The sequence below is a fragment of the Zalophus californianus genome, chromosome 3 (assembly GCF_009762305.2).
Source record: "Zalophus californianus isolate mZalCal1 chromosome 3, mZalCal1.pri.v2, whole genome shotgun sequence".
NCBI lineage: Eukaryota > Metazoa > Chordata > Mammalia > Carnivora > Otariidae > Zalophus > Zalophus californianus.
This window is the reverse complement of record NC_045597.1, coordinates 78,976,555-78,999,407: the sequence shown is the minus strand read 5'-3', so window position 1 is coordinate 78,999,407 and position 22,853 is coordinate 78,976,555. Positions and strand designations below refer to the sequence as shown.

General features: G+C 36.2%; 1 protein-coding gene across 11 annotated transcripts in view; it reads right to left on the bottom strand.

Moving 5' to 3' along the window:
- Window positions 1–6,857: 6,857 nt before the first annotated feature.
- The window catches only part of ZDHHC20 (zinc finger DHHC-type palmitoyltransferase 20), a 70,533-nt gene continuing 54,537 nt past the window's right edge, over window positions 6,858–22,853 (bottom strand). For 2 of the 11 annotated variants that reach the window (XM_027589681.2, XM_027589678.1), the window contains 6 exons: window positions 22,310–22,442; window positions 17,844–17,970; window positions 14,470–14,559; window positions 12,946–13,061; window positions 11,819–11,896; window positions 6,858–10,379 (listed from right to left, as the gene is read on the bottom strand). In XM_027589681.2, the coding sequence (XP_027445482.1) occupies window positions 11,859–11,896; window positions 12,946–13,061; window positions 14,470–14,559; window positions 17,844–17,970; window positions 22,310–22,442 (504 nt within the window). In that variant the 3' untranslated portion in view covers window positions 6,858–10,379; window positions 11,819–11,858. Of the gene's footprint in view, window positions 10,380–11,818; window positions 11,897–12,945; window positions 13,062–13,405; window positions 13,451–14,469; window positions 14,560–17,843; window positions 17,971–22,309; window positions 22,443–22,853 lie in introns of those variants that run through there. The other 9 variants (XR_003519138.2, XR_003519139.2, XM_027589682.2 and 6 more) reach the window with 9 other exon arrangements.

Below are 22,853 nucleotides of genomic sequence, written 5' to 3'. Positions count from 1 at the left end.
ATTTCAAGAGTGTTATATAAATGGAATTATGTTGGCTTGTTTCACTCAGAGTAATTCCTTGAGATCTACTGGAGTTGTTGCATGTATTGATAGTCTGAACTTGCTTTTTTTCACTCAACAATGTATCATGGACCTTCTCTGTCAGTCTATATAGATACTTCTTTTTACTTAAAAAAAAATACACAGTATTGCAGAGAGTGGATATATCCATTAAGTATTTAATATCTTTTATTATGGATAATTAGTTGTTTCTAATTGTTTCCAATCACAAATGATGCTGTCATGTGTATCTGTGTACAGACGTACTCACACAGCTGCATACTTCTCAGGCACAGTTCCTACCAAGTGGAACTCCTGCCATCAATGCCTGGCATTGGTACTGGAAAATAACCTTCCAGTCATAAGAAGGTACGACTGAACTTTTTTTTCCTGGTTACAAAAATAATATCCTTCCATCTGGACATGTCTGCACAGTTATTGTTTTCTATGTAGAGAATCACACTGAGAAACTACTGAGTGCCTACTGTGTGACTGGCACTATTTTTAGGCATGGGAGGTATAATGGCAAATAAGATATTCCCCCGCTATCTCTTAATTAAACAAATCTTTCAAAAAGAAAGATTCATGTAGTATATAACATACAAAGCAAAACACAGAAGATCCCCTCACTACTGCTCTGCTGACTCCTCCCTCTTTCCCAACTGTTTGGGTGCTTCCTTCCAGTCTCCTTCAATGCTTTTGTATATGTTTTTCTCTGCAAATTTAAAAGCAATATGTGCTCATCATAGAAAACTGAAAATAAATTCACTTTTTTTTTAAGATTTATATTTTCTTAGAGAAAGAGAGAGAGGGAGAGTGCATGAGCAGGGGGTGGGGCAGAGGGAGAGAGAATCTTCAAGCAGACTCCCCACTGAGCCCGGAGCCTGACTTGGGGCTCAATCCCACCACCTATGAGATCATGACCTGAGCTGAAACCAAGGGTCGGACACTCAACCTACTGAACCACCCAGGCATCCCAAAACAAAATCACTTATAACCCACAATATCGGAGCACAGTACACAGGCATATACATTTTTTACATGACTGAGGATCATACACATGGTTTTATATCTCACTTTTTCATTTGTCATGAATAATGTCCTGTGTCAAAGTTTGGAAGCACCAGCATTTTTATCAGTATGAGTGAACATCACCAACTCAGTTAATAAAGAAAGGAAGTCTAGTCTTTGGTAGGAGGATAAAATGTTTCATCTAAGAAGCAGGACAGAACATCAGGCCCCTGTAAATATTTCAATTAGAAGAGTCCCTTCTCTTTTAATAATCAGTATAAAATAAGACATTAAGCAATAAAGCACAGAATATGTAACTGAATGCTTCTAAGACTAATCATTATTTGACCTATACTACTAGAGTATTAGCAAGAAAGCATGTTTTCCAGTTAACTGTTTAACAGCATATCTATAAACTATGGCTATATAAAATGCTGACTGATACAGATCAATCTGCAGCTGTAATCTACATAGAAATACATTTGTAGAGCCTCAACTTTGTACTACCTTTTATCTCACTCACAAACCAATGAACAAGTACCGAATGTGTACTTCTCCAAGTGGTTTAACAATTCTACCTATAAATATTTCTCCAATTTTACATAAAATTAAACAGATATTTATAAAATGTTATTCCACTAGCTCTATATCATGTGTCATCACCCAAGACATCTAGTGTGTTTCAAAACAAGAAACTTAATTTTTTTAAAAATTTATTTGACAGAGAGAGCACAAGCAGAGGGAGAGAGAGGGAGAAGCAGGCTCCCTGCTGAGCAAGGAGCCCGATGTGGAACTCGATCCCAGGACTCCGGGATCATGACCCAGGCCGAAGGCAGTTGCCCAACCAACTGAGCCACGGGCACAAGCACAGGGAGCGGCAGAGGGAGAGGGAGAAGCAGGCTCCCCACTGAGCAGGGAGCCCAATGCGGGGCTTGATCCCAGGATCCTGAGTCCATGACCTGGGCTGAAGGCAGATGCTTCATCGACTGAGCCTGCCAGGTGCCCCAAGAAACTTAATTTCATCCACTACAAACACATATGGACCTTTTGGTTTTTGGCTCTGAGGAGGCCATGGTGCCACTCTTCAGTCATCCTGAATTCGGGTTCATCCAACACCAGCCACCTCCATCATGACCCCTAAGTTTGACCCCAGTGAGATCAAACTTGTGTACCTGAGGTGCACTGGTGGAGAAGTTGGTGTCACATCTGCCCTGGCTCCTAAGATCAGCCCCCTGGCTCTGTCTCCAAAAAAAAGGTTGGTGATGACATTATCAAGGCAACTGGTGATTGGAAGGGTCTGAGGATGACGGTGAGATTGAGTAGTTAGAACAGACAGGCCCAGATTGAAGGGGTACCTTCTGCCTCCGCCCTGATTATCAAAGCCTTCAAGGAACTGCCAAGAGACAGAAAGAAGCAGGAAAACATGAAGCACAGTGGAAATATCACTTTTGATGAGATTGTCAGCAATGCCCGACAGATGTGGCACCAATCTTTAGCCAGAGAACTGTCTGGAACCATTAAAGAGATCCTGGGGACTGCCCGGTCTGTGGGCTGCAGTGTGGATGGCCACCACCCTCATGACATCATAGATGAGGTCAACAGCAGCGCTGTGGAATGCCCTGCTGGTTAAGAACTACAAAGGAAAGCATTTCAATAAAGGATCATTTAACAACCGAAAACAAAACAAAACAAAAACCCCCAAAACCCCCACACATATGGAATGAAGTATAATTTGGAGCATTTTCTAAAAATGAAGATGGCATGGGACCTTTCCTTTCATACATTCTTTTGTAACTTTTCCAGTTCATAAATGTGATACAGCTCAGAGATGGATTAACAACATCAGTTCCAGAAGATAGTCCTTTTTTTTTTTAAATAAACTCCATCACAGGACATTAGGTTTTGAATTTAACAACCAAAAAAAAAAAAAAAGGTATAAAAAACACATTATTTTACTATGTGTAACAAACATCTTCACTTCAAAGTGTCTAGAAAGACTAGATGTTAAAATATGGACCTACAAGGTTCACTCTATGCAGAGCTGTTTGGAATAAAATGCACATGGGGAGGAATGGTTATAATCTGAAAGTGTCTCCAAAATATGACATTTTGGCAAAATCTTTCCTTTTTTGTTCCCAACCTAACTAAAGGACAAAATACAGGCATGTTGTACTCCAGAGGTAGATTAAGAATATCACTTCTTAAAAGTATTGTTCAAAAGTCTTTCTTATGAATTTAACCAAGAAAGTATAAATATTTACCCTCTGTCATATGAAATCAGAGCACACCCTTTTCTATTGTATACACCACATATACAGCAACATTGCAGGAAATGTGCATTTTCCCTTCTCAGTCTCCTCCATCTACTCAGTGAAAAGTATAGATAAATTATTTTTCAGAGTGGTTCAGTGTTTCTATTAGAAAGAAAATCTAAGAAGAGTGAAATATTAACCCTATCTTTCTATATCTACTGTTAAATATAATGAGCACATCTAAATATCTAGAAAAGCTACATACTTGAATTAAGGACTGAAGTTTAATCACTATATACACTACGTACAGGAGTGCTGAGTGACAGCACACATCTGGAAAATGGCTCCAGCACACACGTTCTGGGGAAACCCTTCCCTGTCTCTCATTGTCTTCTCTCCTTTCCTCCAACTCTGGACACAAATGGGGACGTGAATCCAAGACACGATGTAGAGATTGCATTTCCAAAAGTCATTTCCAGATAATGTGTCTCTTGAGTGAATTTTAACAAAAAGATGATCACAAACAAGTCGTTTCTCTAATTGTACTTTTAGCATATGTTGACAGCTTCTCTGCATCTAGAAAGGCCACATGTTGCCAACAAGGGCTTGAAGTTTAAAAGGCTGAGGGAAAGGTTTACGGCTCCTTATCTACACTATATGCACATGTTTATGGTTGGTAAATCTTCCAAACAGGTGGTCATCACTTCCGAGCAGCCAAACGAGGCACCTTATAAGCTGGTATTTTTCGTCCCCTGTACCAAGAATGCCCAGAGGCCTGCTGATGTCCTGGGCCCTCACTCTGCATGCTTGGGCTCTGGGATTCTGGCCTAGGAGCTTCCCTTACCATCTCAGTGTAGAGGTCCTGGGTGCCCATATTCCCCTACCAGCCAGGAGGTAGGAGCAGCTGCCCCCCCCCCCCCCACCCAGTTAGCCCTGGAAGGCAGGGCAGGCTGTGGCTCTATGCTCCCTCTGGTCCCAGCACTCACCCATCCTCTGGAGCAGGTGCTCAAAAATAGGCTGAGTTTGAACACACAGGTACACAACATGTACTTTGAAAGCTCTAGTTGGGATCATACTATATATGTAATGTCTTCGAGATCTTTCCCATGGAGATACTTCAGTTTTTATGTATATAGCTATACAAAACCTTCTTTAAATGGCTTCATTGTAGTCTCTGGAAAAGAGTAACATAATTTAGCTGATTCCCTATAAAGGAACATGTGCTGCTTTTCCAAAAGCCTCTCAAACACCCAGCCTATGTGCATATCTCTATATAAACTCCTGAGTACAGTGGCCAGTACCAAGATTATGCACAGTGAAACTTGGACATATATTGCCAAATTACTTTTGTAGTGAAGTTAGGCCATTTTACATTCCCACCAAAATGCCTCTCTGCCCATATCCTCAGCAACACTGGCTACTGCCCATCTTAGGCAAAAATAATCTCATCAGTGTTTTCACTTGTGTTTCCTTAATTAATGAAGCCAAGCATCTTTTTATATCCTATTATTGATCCCTATTTCTTTTGTGAATTTCTTCTTGTTCTACCTCCCTTTTTTCCTATTAGTGCTAGTTTTCCTCTTAAATTTGCATGTACTCAAATCTGTTTTTCTTCATGACCACCAGTATTGTGCCCACTGAGAAATACCTTTCCTAGCCCATTATAGAACTTGTTACCCATTCTTTTTCTGCAGTATTTGTTTTCATTTTCTGTTAAGTTCATGAGCCAACTGGAATTTGTCCTGATGTAGGGTGTGAAGGATACAGCAACTTCATTTTTTCCCAGATGGCTGGCACACAGGTCCAGCATCACATCTCAACCAACCTATTTCTCCCTCACTGATCTATAGAATGCCTAACCCATTTTTCTTTTTCCCAAAAGTAACATGTACACACAACATAAAAATAAAATAGTATGAAAGGGCAAACAGTGAAATGTAACCTATTCCTGACCCCTCATTTCCTCTGGAGGCAACCCTACTAATAGTTCGTGTACCCCTTCAGATATTCTCTTGCATTCTGCCACCATAAACGGCGGTAGGACATGCTGTTTCCAGTCTTCTGTTGTTTTAAACAGCTCTGCAACTAGTGTCTTTATGTACTGCTCATAGTGTAGAAGTAAATCTATGAAATTCCCCAAAGTAGGTCAGAGAATATGGGCATTTGAAAACTTGATATTGCCAAACTGCTCTGCAATGATACTGCAGCATAAATCTAAACTTCCACTAAAATGTGTCAAGGATTGTTTGACAAATCTTTTTCAAGTTTGGGATAATTTTATAGGCTATGATGCTCACTTTTCTTTGAGAACTTGGGACATGACAGAGTAATGAACATAAAATTCCTTACAATTCTTTTCTGAACTTCAGTGTTCATTTTGTGGGTAGTTAGTACCAAAAAAAGTCCTCAAGAATTTATAATCTAGGGAGTTGACTTGAAAGTATGTGTGACCAATATATGGCTAAATTAAATTAGTAATAATAGTGTGGCCCTTTGGGCAGCACAGAGCCCTACCCTGGTTTGGAGTCACGGGGAAGTGTGATGAAAGCATGCCTCTGGATTGGAAATCCTGGATAAAGAGAATTACCTTACTGGAGAATGGGCTGAGAGGTGACATTCTTGCTTGAAGAACAACAGCTGGTAAATCAAGGAGTGGAAACAGCACTTAAATCCTCTATATCAGATGGAAGGCACTGATATGGAGGGTTAAAGAAAATGAGGTTAACTTCATGGGAGTGTTAAAACATCCATAAAAACATGTTACATAGAAGAAAAACTGAATGTTAGTTTTCATCCCTCTAGATTCTGGGGTGCATGAGTGTAAGACATGTAAAAGAGGCCAACATCACTCAACTTTTCCAGAACGGTTCCGAAAAGTTAGCTTATGAGAAGTGAGAAAAGTAAAGCCAACGTGATGTCATTAGTGCTTTGGGTGTCAAAATGGCCTTTTGGCCAGTTTGTAGTCTATCTTCCTTCCTACCCCAAACACAGTGCTCTAAACTACCCTCTGCTTTCCAAAAAAACAAAACATAAAGGTTGCTTCATCTCTACTGGCCTCTACTGGTTCCTGCGAATGTTCTGAAATTCTCCTAGTCTAAACGCTGGGAGTCCCAGCTCTCACAGCCTTCCTGTTTTATCCAGCAGCTTCAAATATCAAAACTTCGTTGACTTGGAAGGGAATTAGAACACAAATGTCGAAAAGAATTCTACACAAGATAAAACCCATTATTCAGCATTTTGACAGCCATAATTCAACAACTCTTACAATGTTTCAAAGGTACTTAAAATCCTAAAGTGACTTTTGAATTGAAAATCAACTTATGTTCAGCGAAAGCAACTTTAAATCCTATTTCAATAAAGCAATCCATACCTCGGGCCTACATAAACTAAAACACTGCTGAACCCAAATAGTACCTGTCTTAGATGTGGTTACTCCCAAATTATTAGCTAATTCTCTCAACACTATTTTACCAAATTTTCAAGATGACCAAAATAATAGTTATTCTCTCATTTGGTAAATACCACTTTATAACAACAACAACAAAAAAACTGTTCTTTCAGGACTTGATTTTGTTTATTAATAAAGTAAATCATTATTATGATTTTTGAAAAAAAAGTTTAAAAATGTTCAGCCTTCATGTTAATGTAGGTTAGGCCATCCAAAAGACAAAGCAAAGAGTTAACATTAAGTCATGGTCCAGGATTATACTTATGAGAAACAAATACAGGACTTACAGTACTTGATAAGTAAAGACAACCAAAATAAACTGTATTTCAAATTTGTTTCTATAAAAACATTATTAAAGATCACTTTAAAATAGTGTCCATCTTTTCTTTTAAATGGGCATAGCCTCATCTGCAATCATGTACAAATATAATAAACTTGACTAATAGTTTTCTTAATCTTTTAATACAAATACAATTCCTTGCCTCTTTATGCAACCCAACAAAACAATATAAAGTGAAGTCATTAGAAAAATATGGAACTTTCTGAATCTATATTGCATTTTTAATTTAGATTGGAAAATACAGTTCAGATCATATGAAACACATGGATTTCAGGCTTACATATTACCTATGTCTTACAAATTATCAGATATGGTTCTTTATTTTGGCTGAAATGCAAAAATATGATTAATTTCTTAATAACAGATTAGTTATTTTAAAAATAGTTTCCACTGATAGCAGTGCTAGTCCTAGAACAAAATGTAAGCAAAACATATTTGTAAGTCACTGTCTATTCGGTGCCCCAAATATACAGATCCTAACACTAAGCCCTTAATATACATTTGCTTTAAAGATTACTGAATGGACATCTCATGTGTCTGATAATCTTTAATTTGAACAATCCTGTAAACATAGTCAAAATCTTTCTAAAAGAAATAAAATTCAAGTAAACATTGCATATTTGATTTAAACTAATCTTACAGTTAAATTCACCTAAGACACATTGGATCAAAACCATTCCATATGTAAAAAGGTTTTTAAAAATCATGGAACTAAACTCTGTAAACGTGTTCATGTTCAATAACTACTGTACTGCAGCTGCTCTTTGGTTTGGCAAAGTGATATTGGTCAGATGCCTCAGGTACTGAATATTCAAGTAAATCTGTACCCAGGTAAAACCAAGACTCCTGTCGACTTTGTCTTTAATGGCAATGGCAAGCCCTGAAATTCAACTTTTCATTAAATATCACACCACAACTCTTCAAAGTGTTTGACAGACCAAAGATAGTACTAATACATTTTGAAGGCCTTCATTTTGACCTTTCCCCCACAAAGAGTTGATAGAGCTAATCAATACCAGTTGAAATACCAAAGAGGCAGCCTTGCCCTGACTCCCATGCAGTTTGTAGGCCCTTGTTGAATGACCATTAATATGTATGAATAAATCAGCCAAGTATTTAGAATGTGGCAAAATGTTGGCCATAAATTAAAGCAAAGGCTTTAAGTGAAAATTTCTGAAAAGGTGTTTGCTATGCTATTAAAGATGACAGTGAAATACAAATTAAAAGAGAAAGATACACCACCACAAAAGTGCCTGGATAGGTTAAAGGGGAAATTTATGTTTCCTCAACTGTTAATCAGGTGCATGCAAATCCTTTGATCTAAATGTAGAAATACTCACAAAAAGTACCAGGAGAACAATTCTGAAAGTAGTCAAGTAGGTTTAAACATTCACAATTTCCTTATAATACACAAAATGCCAAAATGAAGTGATATTTTGTTATCCCTTAACTCTCAGTTTTCTAGAGTCAAGATTATTAGGACTACAAAGTTGAAATAAAGACAGAAGAATCATAATAATAGTATTCCAAACTATATTTTCAAAGCTAACTCATTCCTTTGGCTCAAAGGGGGAAAAAAAACATAACTTCCTTTTAAAATCTAATATTAGTATAGCCAACGGAATTAGACAAGTCCTATGAACTGAAGATCTGGAAGAGCGGACTATAAAATTTATGCTACACTAGGAAATTATAGAGCTATCCCTACCATATGTTTGGCATACAGAAGGTACTCTGAAAATATTTGTTGGATGAATGAAATGTAAGGTTAATTTTGCAAAATTAGGAATCAAAGAATGTGAGGTCATCCAGTCCAACTCATACATAACACCCTTTCCTCCCAATTCCATTTTACAGATAGGGAAACTGTAATGGTTGATACTTACAGATGCTGGTTAAGATTTATCTCTACCCAATACTGGAAGCAATCAATCATTTTGGTTTGTGTGTGTATATTTGACTAAACAGGATAAGTGAGGAGTAACATTTCTACCTTGTTTCTCCTTTACAGGATACAGTATTTTCCCTTAGAATTAATGCAACAATTCCTGTCACTTAGATTGCATTTCAAAAGGAAAAGGAGATGTAGGTCTACCAGGCAGAAAGGGGTTGGTGTTTAGGAAGTCAGATTTAAAATTTTTCATGTAAAAGTGGAATTCACTGCTCACAGACAAGAAGTCTTAAATGACCACTTAGGTTAGAATTTCTTTCCAGAAAGCGGAATTACACTAAGCAGTTTTACCCTAGTTCAAACTGCCTTTCAAGTCACTGTTTAAGCTGTTATAGGAATACCGGAAAAAGTTTCAAAGTAATTTCTAGTAATCGCCTAAATTGACATTTGAAAGTCAATAGCATGTTGCATTCTAAATACCTTGGGACCAGAAATAACTTTTAACAGCTTACAATACCTGCCCATCTTCCTCTTTACTTTTCTTCTAGCCACTGCCACTATTCTGACTGTGTCCAATATTTCTATAGCACATTTGCCTTTGTGTCTCCCTGCCCATAAAAATACCCATGAAAGTTCAACAAAAAAGTAATTTAAAAGCAGAGAGAACCTATTTCCTATACTGCCAAGTTTCCTTTAAGCCTCAGGCACAACACTACATTTCATGGTTGTATTAACGCTTAGAACTAAGCCATCAATGAATTATACAAATGTGCTCCATGTTTTAAATAATTATATTTAGATATCTGAATCTTTCTGAGTGTTATTTTATAGCCAACAATAAAAAACTTTATTATAAATGTTGAAAAGTATAAAACAGTAATTATAAATTAGCAAACACCCAATAAAAAAAAGTTATTTTCTCTTCCTTACACAGTACAAGCAACAGTAAATGGATATTATTATTCACCTTAAGCCATCATACTGCCCTACATGTACTTCAGTTAAGACAACTTTTCAGCTTGTGTTTCAGAACGAAACTTTATATGGATACTAAGAAACACTCTAATTATGTAACTCAGGTGTCAAAAAAATACATATGCCATGTTAACATGTGACTTGATAGCTCATAGTACAGCATCTCATAACAGGTAAGTATTATTTCCAAAGTAAAATTAAGTCACTTTTGTAGCAGTAAGTTGATGTAGCACAAATGGGTGTATTTAAGATTAAGGCATCTTTCTGCTCTGGAGTAATGCTTCTTCTGTGGATCTGGCAATCTGTACAAAGGCTTCCTTTTTAAAAAATATATCTTCTGTTATACTTCAATTATTTCATTCCATTGACCATTTTCTTGTAAATAAAGCTGAAAATATCAGTCCATAATATGTTTTTATAAACCTACAAAATCAGAAACAACTGAAGTTATTGGTTAAAACTTGATTTTATATTTCTGAAAATAAAGATTTATTAAATGGTTCTGTGGGCTAAGGTATAAAGCTGCTAAAATAAAAAGACAGAGAATAAATATTTTACTACTACTAATATTGTAATAATAACAAAGATTTTTATAAACAGTAAATCAGTGATATCTCTGACTTTCTTCCTCTGAAGCAATCAAGAGAGCTTAAGAGGTAGATTCTTACAGTTCTCCCTTACTGTTAATTTGGACATAATCTGAAGAGATATCTTATCTACCCCTTCATAAGACTGCTACAGGAGATGGGGAAATACCCAGAGCAACACTTATAGGTCACTGAGATTTTCAACAACCACACATCAGACATTATCCTGCCCACATTAAGAATCCTAAAACCAGGACTATACCACAGCTACAGTTCTGGCGACATGATCATCACACGATAAAATCACCACTCATCTTCGGAGTCCAGCCTCACACAAGCCCCCACTGAGAGCGCTGTTCCAATTCAGTCTAGGTCTTAGGCTCTGGCTGTTACTTTGGACATGGGCTCTGGGTCCTTTGTAGGGAACTGAAAGCTAATGGAAAATGCTGAGCAAGGAAGCAGACGTTCCCCTAATTGAGACTCCAGATGAGAACTCTTTGAAAAAAATGAACTCTCCTGACACAGAAAAACTGAGGTAATAAATGGACGTTGTCTGAAATTGCTAAGTTTGTGGTAATTTGTTGTGAAGCAAAAGACAACCAATACACATTATAAGGAAGACTTCAAAAAATCTAAGAGCTGCCTAAAATGCTAAAGAGTCACTGAGCTAGCTCCTAAGTTAAACAGACAGTGTTTTGAAGTATCAGGAGAGACAGAGAATTCACTATATCCCTCAAAATTCAACTTAGTTACATTACTCACTGCTGATACTACAGTTTATGTTTAATCTGTTTGGAACTTCCTTGATTGCTATTTAAATTAATTTCCTCTGGCTACTGCCTCGGGGCTGGCCAGATTGAGAATAGCAGATAAGTGTGGCTGGCTGGCTACAGTAAACTGCTCTTTTGTTTTATCTTTTCCAACTAAATCATACTGGTGAACCTCTTCAGTCTTTTCTGCACCCTAATTAGTCACTCTTCTTTCTTAAACTAATTAACATGACACTGTTTACTGAAAAGATTAGTTGTCCACGTATCAACCCAAACCGTTTTTTAGTTTCTTCATTAATCTACCAACACGTATTTATAAAGATTGCACTAGGAGTGGTAAGAAAAAATGGGATTTAAGCAGCTGTTACCTTTCAATCTCTTCTGAACTACCTGATTTTGCTGATATAATTAAGAGTAAAAAAAATTGACTTGCAAATTGTTTTGAAATTATAAAATATGCAAATAACTGCATTTGTTCAAGGAAATTACCTTTATACTGTCTTACCTTGCTCTTATTCAAATGGTTAGTTATGAACAAGTGGTACTCAATTTTCTATTGCCACTGTAACATGGTTATTTGTCCCTGTAAGCACATAATTATATATGACAGGACAAAAAAAAAGAAGTATTAAGTTTCTGGCTAATTGGTAAAATTGATGATTACAGTAAAAGCAACTCTTATGTAAACACTAAATAGGCTTATAGTGTCAACCAATATCCACTTGGAGAACCCAGAAGTAAAGGAGTGCTAAGAGCTAAAAAGTCTGCTTTTATGCTTATATTTGTAAAAATGTCCATTGGCTTTTAAAGATGTTCAGCAGCAATAATTACAAAGCCCATGAAATGAATTTTTCCCTTGACCTACACGGGGTCTAATGATCCTAATGAAGATCCTAATGATACCAATTCAAGAGAATAAAAAAAAAATCAGAAATTCCGACAGGAAGTTTTCAAGTTTTAGGGTATTTCCTCAAGTTGGTACCAATTGATCTGAATGTCCAAACCATTTTCTCACAGTGCAAGATGATGACAATGTTATGGCTAGTGCTGTTGAAAACTGCCATGCATATATTTTAGGCTATAATGCTTGTTAGGTGGCCAGGCTATGTTATTAACCCGATCTGTTTGAAAGACCATTTCTGTCTTATCAACTGTTCTATAACGCATTCACAATTCATGGAATGATTGAGTCACCAAGAAAAGGTTAAAATGTATTTGGTGCATTCTTTTTATACTAAGGTAGCAAAGACTACAATGCATTTCAAAAATTATTTTCAAATAAGCAAAAGTTAAGATGCTAAAGAATAACCTTGTTTAAATGTTATTCAGAATAGTGAATGCCCAAAGAACTTTCTATATCTGAGGTAAAGAAATATGTGGCTGGGTAACAAAAGGAAATCCCAACTCTGAACAGAACAAAACACAGTAGTAGCCACTACACTTCTCAAACCTCTTTCTCCATAAAAACTACCAATAAACACTGACACCCTATTTGTAAGATATTTTATTAAAAAGTCTCACATATCTTAGTATTTTAAAATATCATGTTGTTTTGATTTTTACGTATTTGTTAAATCTGGTTGATCTTCATTTTAACCAGAAAAAGCACTGTTTTCAAATGACAAGTATTACCTGATCTGACAGTGCCTTCTTCAGATCCATTCTCTATCCATTGAGATTCACTGTCCAACAATCGGTTTTTTGATTCACTAAGCGGTTTGATAGGAAAGGGTTGATTTGAGCCAATACTGAAAAGAGGAAGAAATAATTCAGTAAATAGTTTAACGCTCAGTTAAGGATACTTAATTAATAAGCAGCAAATTAGTATTCCTTCTCCTAAATATGTGAGGGCAACTCATGAGATCTCAGCACTCTAAAAAAACTCTATCTTCAAAAGAAAAATATGCCCCCGACCCCCAACTGAATGGCTCTCTAAACCCAAGAATCTATATTCCAGCAGTGCCAATGAAAACAATTAGACAAAAGAAAAAAGCTTCAGAGGCTGGTGTGAAACTTTTAAAACGTGTTAATCAAGAGCTGTAAAGTAGCACAAGGTGAGGATCTATGTCTGTGGCCAGGACAAAAAAATTACCTGTCATTTCCCAAGTTTTCTGCTTTCTACCTCTGCAGTTTAGATCTAAGGGGAAAAAATGATTTAGTGATTTAGCGTAGACTTACTTTTCTTGCTAAGAGATCCAGGGAAGGAGGGAATGGAGGAACAAAAGAAGGAAAAGGGAACTAGTATTTCTTGTGTACTTACTATGGGCCAGACACTGTGCTAGGTGCTTTATACACATTATGTCAACCTTCACAATAACCCTTGGAGGTAAGTATGGTTATCTTCATTTTACAGAGCTGGAAACTGAGTCTCACACAGTTTAAATGACTTGTTCAGACTCACAATAAGTGTTAAGAGTTCTAAGGTCCTAAGGCTGTAGGTTTGAAGGTCTATGTTCTGATACTAATAGATGGCTTGGAATTTATAACCCCTCCTCCCCCACAATTTATTTCTGTCCTAAACAAATTTCGACTGTTTGACAGAAGTATCTCTGTCTTCTTTAAAATTTCATTTAAAATGAACTATTTCTTTTAATTTATGAATTGGTTTGCTTGCCATGCAAATACTGAAAAAGTATCTTCTAAGATGAATGAATGAGAAAAAATTTTATATTGTATTTTTGAAATCCTCATTAATATTATTTTTACACTACAGTTTAAATCTGTTTATCAAAATATAATGGTGGATAGTATGACTAATTTCTTTGAAAAAAATATAGTGGATATAAACCAAGAATCAAATCCTGAAAGAATGTCTTAGTTTCTAGAAAGATGTAGCGTATTTAGGAAAGCCATGTTTCCTGGTTTGCCCAGACATTTCCAGTTATATGTGATTGTCCTGGTTCAACTATTAATAGCAAGCATTCTCTTTCTTATTCTCCAAGTGTTCTGGTTTGGATGATAAAAAAATATGGTTATCCTAAGCATGTTAGGTACATATACATATTAGCTCTCTGTTAAAAAAAAATTTACATAGAATTTCTTTCCTTATCTATGTTGACCTATAAATTATTACTGTATTTATCAGATATGTATGTATGACACACACACAGTTTGCTTTATAATGAATAATGAAAAACTTAATGATAAGAAGCACACCTTCTAGCATATTCATTTTGATTTGTAACAGAAGCTTGTTCTGGATCCATCCCCACAAGGCGAGTTGGAAAACTGCAACCATCACCCAAGCTGCATAATGAAAAATATCAGTAATAATTTAAATCATATTAACTTAAATCAAGGTGGTCAAATTCAACAACCATTCTTCAAAAACATAGTATAAAGAAATTATTATAACTTGTCATTTCAGAAAATAATTCTTAAAATTTTCTAATTTAGAGGGTTACTAGCCTCACTGAAGAAATAAACTGTCTTCTCTTATAATTTACATATATTTAAAAACAGCATCTTTCAGGACTATTAAGATTATAATGTCTGGGGTGCCTGGGTGGCTCAGTCAGTTAAGTGTCTGCCTTTGGCTCAGGTCATGATCCCAGAGTCCTGGGATTGAGACCGGTATCAGGCTCCCTGCTTGGTGGGTAGCCTGCTTCTCCCTCTTCCTCTGCCATGCCCCCTGCTTATGCTCTCTCTTTCTCTCTCTCAAATGAATAAATAAAACTCTTAAAAAAAGATTATAATGCCCATTAAGATTATGATACCTCAAATACAGGTAAGCAAATATTTGGTAACTGACCTACTCATCACAATCATTTAAGACATCATAAAGGCTCAAACTGAAATTCAAGGTGTAAGTTCCAAATATTTATTCATTTGACAAATATTTATTAAATGCCTATGGGATGCCCTGGGTACTATTATTAGGACTAGGGATATAGCAGTGAACAAAACAGAAGAAAACTTCTGCCCTCAAGACGTTTACAATCTAAAAAAAAGTACAGACATACCTTAATTTCACATTTTAAAAATACCAAAATCATGAAAACAGGGACTTTCATTTCCAGCCAAGATGGATTAACTGATAAATGTGACCTTTCATCATGAACAATCAGAAAACCGAACAGTATATACAATAACTGTTTTCCAAATAGGCAAACACAGAACTGTGGTCTCTGAAAAAAGAGAAACCAACCAAGTGAGTCCCAGCTTTCTGCCAGGACCTGAGCACCACCAGGGGAAAAAAGTAGAGCAAGGTAGTCTCAATGAATTGAGGTGACAGAGATGGGCGTTTCAAGAAGTTGAGGTAGCTTGAATCTACCGGATAGAGCTGAGGAAGAGGGAGATATATGCAAGAAAGGGTAACAACAATGTGCACAGCATTTTACTGGAGTGTTTTGATGAATGTGAAGCTACACATGTGAATCTAGGCTTAAAAAGCCTCAAAAGGACCAAGCTAAAACACAAGTAACTGCCAAAGGGAGAGAGCAAAATTTAATACACAGAATTCAAAATGTCTACCATCCAATCAAAAATTACTAGCATGAAAAGTAGCAGGAAAATGCGATCCACAACTAAGAAAAAAATTGTTAATAGAAAAGAATTAGAAATGACTATGAAAATTTGAAACAAATACTTTAAAATAGTGATTATAAATATGTCTGTGAATTAACAGGAAAAAAATGGATATGAGAAAAGAAACTTAAGATATAAAAAAAGAACCAAACTGAACTTCTAGAGCTAAAAAATACAGTATCTGAAATGAAAATTCACTAGATGAGCTTGACAGCAGAGCAGACATCATAAAAGAAAAGATCAATGAACTTACAGACAGCAACAGAAACTATCCAAACCTTAGCAGACAGAGAAAAAAGATAGGGCCTGCGGAGCAAAGAACAGCAATGACCTGTGGGTCACAATCAAGCAATTTAACATACATATATTTAAGAGTGCCCCCAAAACCAGTGGAGGGAAAGCATGCGAAGACATAACAAAAATTATTCAAATGTGATGAAAACTATAAATTCACAGATCCAAGAATCCTAATGAACCCTAGAGAGGATAAACACAAAGAAACCACCAAATAAATAAATAAATAAATAAATCATCAAATGGCTTTTAAGATAAAATCTTAAAAGTAGCCAACGGTCAAAAAAAGACACAGTAATTTACAAACAGTGGAATAAAGATAAGAGTGAGGCTGATTTCTTGTCAAAAAAAAAAAAAAAAAAGGCAAGCCAGAAGTTAATGGAACAACATCTTTAAAGAAAGAGGAAAAAACAAGACAAAACAAAACCATCAACACTGAAATCTCAGTATAGAGAAAATAATCTTGAAAAATACTAGTCTGTTTTCTATCCAGACAGAGTGGAAAAACCTTGTAATACAGGAGATGATAAAGTACACAGAAGAGATTGATGCACTTAAAGGTACAGCAATAGGATCTATCAAATGAAACACAGAAAAAAGACTGAACAAAAAAATGGACAGTGCATCAGGGAGCTGTGGTACAACTTCAAGTGTACTAATATACATGTAACTGGAGTCTATAGTAATGGGGAAGGGGGGTGGGGATGACAGAATAAGTATTTAAAGAAATAATGGTTAAAATACTCTTCAAATTTGATGAAAGTTATAAAATCACAGTTCCAAGAAGTTCAACCAATTCCAAGCATAAGAAACATGAAGAAAACTATATACCAAGGCACATCATAATCAAACTTCATGAAACTAGTGCTAAAAAAGCATATCTTACATCAAAAACAAATGATGTAATATATGATTAACATAACAATAAAAAATTTTAAAAAAAGCATATCTTAAAAGCACCCAGTGAAAAAAAGACACATTACATATAGAGTAAAAAAAAGAATGAGTGCAAACTTCTTGTCAGAAAAAATGTAACACAGAAGATGGTGAAGCAATATCTAGAATTATATGCCAAGCAAAAATGTCTTTCAAAAGTGAAAGCAAAATGTTATTTTCAGACAAAAATATAGGAAATACAGCTAAACAATGGGAAAAAACCCGTAACATTTATAAATATGTCACTTGAATTTCAAATATTTTTTACTTTTCTGTAATGACTTTGATATATAGATGGCCTAAGATGGCTGGGAATTTGGGAGAAAAGGAAACTATGAATCATCTCAAGCATATACTTTCATTTACATTTGAAGTTAAAAATTGCATTATATGTTGGGTCTTCTTTTAAGACACAACAGAATACATATCTGTGATAGAATCTTTGAAGATATAGCTAATAAGTACAAATTCTTATGATTCTCTACTTCAAACAACTTATTTTCATCTTGAAGGAAAAAGAGTGATTGTTATTTTTATGAATAATTTTTTTTCTACTTTCCATTCAAATATATGCCCAAACTCTCTTTTGGGAGAATTTAATAAAAAACATGAAAAATAAAGTATTTTATATAATCAAGATGTTCTGAGTTTTCATTCTCAAGGCTCATAAGGATGTCATTATATACTGTATTCTCTGAATCTTAAGACATTTAACCAGAGAGACAGAATATCACAGATTCTGTAATTTCCAAGACCTGCATTTTGTACATTACCTTGAAAATATTGGAAGCAGCCAGTATTTCTTTTCATCACCAAAGACTTGTCTCCAATTTTTACTGCATCCAAGAGAAAAACCATTTCCATCAGGTCCATATGAAAATGTGGGTGAGCGGAATGATTCTGTTATATGTACATATATATAAAAAAAGAGTTAATCTATTTAAAAAATTATACGATGGAAGATAAAGATAAAGCAATTTTCTTGCTTTATATCTTTGATATCAAAATTATATAAATACAATTTAAAATAAATAAGATATTTGTAATAATTAAAAGATAAATTCCTGAAACTTATTTGGGAAAAAAATAACACCTCTGAGTATTTCATCACCTTTATAAAATGAAAATGTGAAAACAATTATCTAATATTACTAAAAATCTACTAAAGTGTGTTCACTATATCTCACCTTTTTAAAAAGATATGCTAACTCTTGCAACTTCACTCATTTATTACTTATGAAATTCTTACTATGTGCCTAATGGCACAGTACCAGGTGTTTGAGATCCAAAGGTAAATTAGATGAAATTCTTACCAAAGAATCCACAGTCTAACAAAGTCTAACAAAACTGCACTGTGATATACATGTGTGAATGGGGGTGATGGTATGTGAGCATGATCTTGAACAACAAATAACAGATAAAGAAGCAGATGGTGATCAGAGACGATTATTTCAAGTTTGGCTGTTAAGTGATGTAGAGTGGAGGCTAGAGAAAGATACACATTTCACAAGAAAAAGTTTTTTTTCTTTATGTAAAAATACAATTTATTTTAGCATGTTTTATAAGCTAAGGATAAAAAGCCAGGGAGAGAGGAATTGGGAAAGGTTGATGATATAGAAAAGTAAAGTAAAAAAAGTAAAGAACACATTTTAGCTAAAAGATAAGCTGTAAGGGCAGAAGAAATGAGACAGCCTCTAGAAGAGTTCTGAAGATTAACCTTAGATACCAGAAAAGACATTTGTCCTCAGAAGTTAGAGGCAGAGTGACAGTGATGGGTTTGAAAGGAGAAATGTCTGTGTGAGGTTTTAAAGGGGAGAAGATAAGAATTTACTTGTGACAACTTCTAGTTTTTTCAGAACCACATGACATGACTGCCAAATAGAGCAGAGGACCCAAGTGAGGTCTGAGACTTTAAACGTGTAGGTGCACCAATCGCTGTGGGAGTGAGACTGCCTTCCCCAGCTTTCTACAGCCCCGATGTACTTGTGGAGAAAATGGAGAGCTGGAATAACCCAGGTCATGGATCAGCAACTGAATTACAGGAGAAAGCCAGGACAGGTATAGTGTGAGAGTGTTGTCAAGAGTTGTTAAAGTCATTTGTTACAGGATCTAGAATCGAAAAGGGGAGAAATGAGACCGGAAGGGAAAGGAATGGTTGGGACAGTTGAGTACAGAAAAGGAGAGCTGCCAGGATGATGAGTGGTCAGAGAATGGAAAGTTCAAGTTGACAATTTCAGGGGCTCTTCAGTTCCAAGAGATTAAAAGGTTCAATGTTTAGTTTATGGGAATGATTGGCCATGAGCGTCAAAGGGACCAGCTTGCTTGTTTGGGATGATTGCATTTGTTTGAATACAGAAACTCTTTAATTGGGGAAATGGTCTCAAGGTAGGTAGGGGACAGTTACGGAGAAGGGTAGAAGTGACACCTCAAAGGACAGAAGAACATAACTCTGGAAGGAGCAGTGGAGAAACAGCCTAGGGCCAGGGGTGTGGAAGGTGAGCTGTAAAGGAAGTGGTGTGCCAGAGTAGTTTTTTCAAAATAAGGGTTAAAATACCTTAATAGGTGTTTTTCACATCTTTTTTTTTTTTTTTTTTGCGACCAGCATTTCTTTTTAACGGACTAGAACAGAAAATATTAGAGTACATCGCACATAGAAGAGATTAATGATGTTTTGTAAAATTTTTGCTTATTTTATTTATATAATTTTATAAACGTGTGCATGCACTAGGTCACAATACAAATGACGCCTTTCTCACTGTAGTCACCGGCAAAAAAAGCTGAAGAACACTGCTTAAAGAGAACAATGGGTTTCCCATGAAGTACTCCTCTCTCATAACTAAGGGGCTGGGCAAGAAATGAAGCAGGCTTGGAACTGTGGCAAATTAAAGCGTTCAAGCTCCCATCTAAAGCAGTTGACTACTACTCAGTTCCAACTGAAGGATGCCAGAGAGGAAAATGGGCCCACTGTTACCAGATTTATCAATTTTTGAAAAGAAATCAGCTTTTCTATGTGAAATCTCTTCCTTTTTAATTGGCATAGTTCGTAAGGGCTAGACTTTGCATGTAAGCTGCCTTTTATGATGTAAGTAAGCTTACTCATCATTGATGAGTAAAGGTAAGAGGATGGACGGCAGGATACTCTGTGACAAGGATAACAAATTAATTACTAGATACAAGAAAGTTTATTTACACAGAAAAGGGATGAAGGCATGATGGAACTGGAGGAGAGCTCCACAATGGAGAGTGAGCTGCAGAAGAAAGGGCTTAGAAATTCTTACCCTGGAGCCCATCAAGCTTTTTCATGACACAGTAAGACACCAAGTTAAAATAATACAAATATACATATCTAAAAGTCTCCCTAAAATGTCTTCATCTTTATGTATTATAATCTGCCTCCAATTCTCCTGGCAGACACATGGCTTTAGATGGAAAGGAGTCTTTGACTTTCCTGTGAAACAATGTGACAAATCGATATTTCGTATCCTGCTACATTAGCCAGTGCCTAAATATTTCAATTATAGCACAGTGGCTGCTTACAGGCTAATAGCTTAGTTTGAGCCAATGACACACCACTCTTATTTAGGAAATATTTGTTCAATTATTTTAATACTTTACTGAATTCTTCCCCTATATTTCACTTTAAAAAAGCAGCAAAATATGGAAATAAATGCTGATATTAGTGATATAGTTGACATAAAGATGGAAATGATTAACCATGTTAAAAACACTACTCCTTAGCCTCAATCATGGAACACACCAGTGTGTAATCAAAGGTGGGGAAAAAAGTAAAGAACATATTTTAGCTAAAAGATAAGCTGTAAGGGCACCTGGGTGACCCAGTCGATTGAGTGTCCAACTCTTGATTTCAGCTCAGGTCATGATATCAGGGTTGTGAGACTGAGCCTGGCAGTGGGCTCTGCACTTAGTGCAGAGTCAGCTTGAGATTCCCTCTCCTTCTGCCCCTCCCCTTTGCTTGCATGCGGGTGTGCTCTCCCTCTCTCAAATAAATAAAATCTTTTTTTTATTAAGATTTTATTTATTTGACAGAGAGAGAGAGACAGTGAGAGCAGGAACACAAGCAGGGGGGTGGGAGAGGGAGAAGCAGGTTTCCTGCCGAGCAGGGAGTCCGATGCAGGGCTCGATCTCAGGACCCTGGGATCATAACCTGAGTCAAAGGCAGACGCTTAACGACTGAGCCACCCAGGCGCCCCTCAAATAAATAAAATCTTTAGAAAAAATAAAAGATAAGCTGTAATGATTTAAATTTTTTTTTTTGCGTTCTGAGAATGAACCTCCATATAACATGTAAACCTACTGTCTACACCTTTATAGGATGATTTTATTTTTTTAAAGATTTTATTTATTTATTTGACAGAGAGACACACAGCGAGAGAGGGAACACAAGCAGGGGGAGTGGGAAAGGGAGAAACAGGCTTCCCACAGAGCAGGGAGCCCTATGTGGGGCTCAATCCCAGGACCCTGGGATCATGACCTGAGCTGAAGGCATATGCTTAACGACTGAGCCACCCAGGCGCCACTATAGGATGATTTTTTTTTTTAAGGTTTTATTTATTCACTTGAGACACAGAGATACAGAGAGAGAGAGCATGAGCAGGGAGAGAGGCAGAGTGAGAGGGAGAAGCAGGCTCCCTGGTGAGCCAGGAGCCTGACGTGGGGCTCGATCCCAGAACCCTGGGATCATGACCTGAGCTGAAGGCAGATGCCTAACCATCTGAGCCACCCAGGCACCCCTATAGATGATTTTTGAAAAGGCACTGTATAAATGCAGAGAACAGCTCTTATTTATTAAAATTCATATTGAGGTGCCTGGGTGGCTCAGTCTGTTAAGTGACTGACTCTTGGTTTCAGGTCAGGTCATGATCTCAGGGTCATGAGATTGAGCCCTGCATCAGGCTCCATGCTCTGCAGGGGGTCTGCTTCTCTCCTTCCCCCTCTCCCTCTGCCCCTCCCCCCTGCTTGCTCATGCTCTTGCTCTCTAAAATAAATAAATAATTTTTTAAGTATAATATTTATATAGTTCTTTTATATACAATGCACAACTGAAAATGCATATAAATGCCAATCTCACATCCTCAACCTTCAAAATATTGAAACTTTACATTATGTACCCATTGTTCTTATCTAGTCATAGTTAACCTTAATACAGATTTTACACTTTTTTATCTGACTATTGTCCTCATGATTTCATAGTCATTTATATTTCTTTTAATCTCCTTACCTATTGTTGTTCTGTTTTTTCCAACTAGCCAGCAGTGGTAGCTGAAAAGTGATAGGACGCTGATGAAGAACATTGTAGACACAAAGAAAAGGAAAAGTACGTGGAACTTTGCACGTGTATCAGAGAGTTCATTCTGAGAAAGGAAGAAGAGTTAACTTTAGAATAGTCAGCCCCTAAAATATATTATTTGATTCTTCCTAAAGACTGTTGAATTTACCAAAAATCTTGCCAGATATGAAAAATATAAAATAAAATCAGATAATAAATCCAAAAGCAACATCTCCCAAAACAGAAAATTGGCATTATCAAAGGAGCTTGCTTATATAAAAGGTTGAAAGGGTCATTTAAAAAATTACTCTTAAACATTTAAAAATTTTAGTAATATATTCAGTAATAAAATAAAAAGAAGCATTTTTTACTCAACATTTTTCTTTTGTACTTTATGCATATATTCCTAAGCCCCTGATATCCAGGATAGACAAGGGTTTTTCCTTATCTATGCTAAAATATTTGCTTATTTTAAGTATACATGCTGCTAACCAAA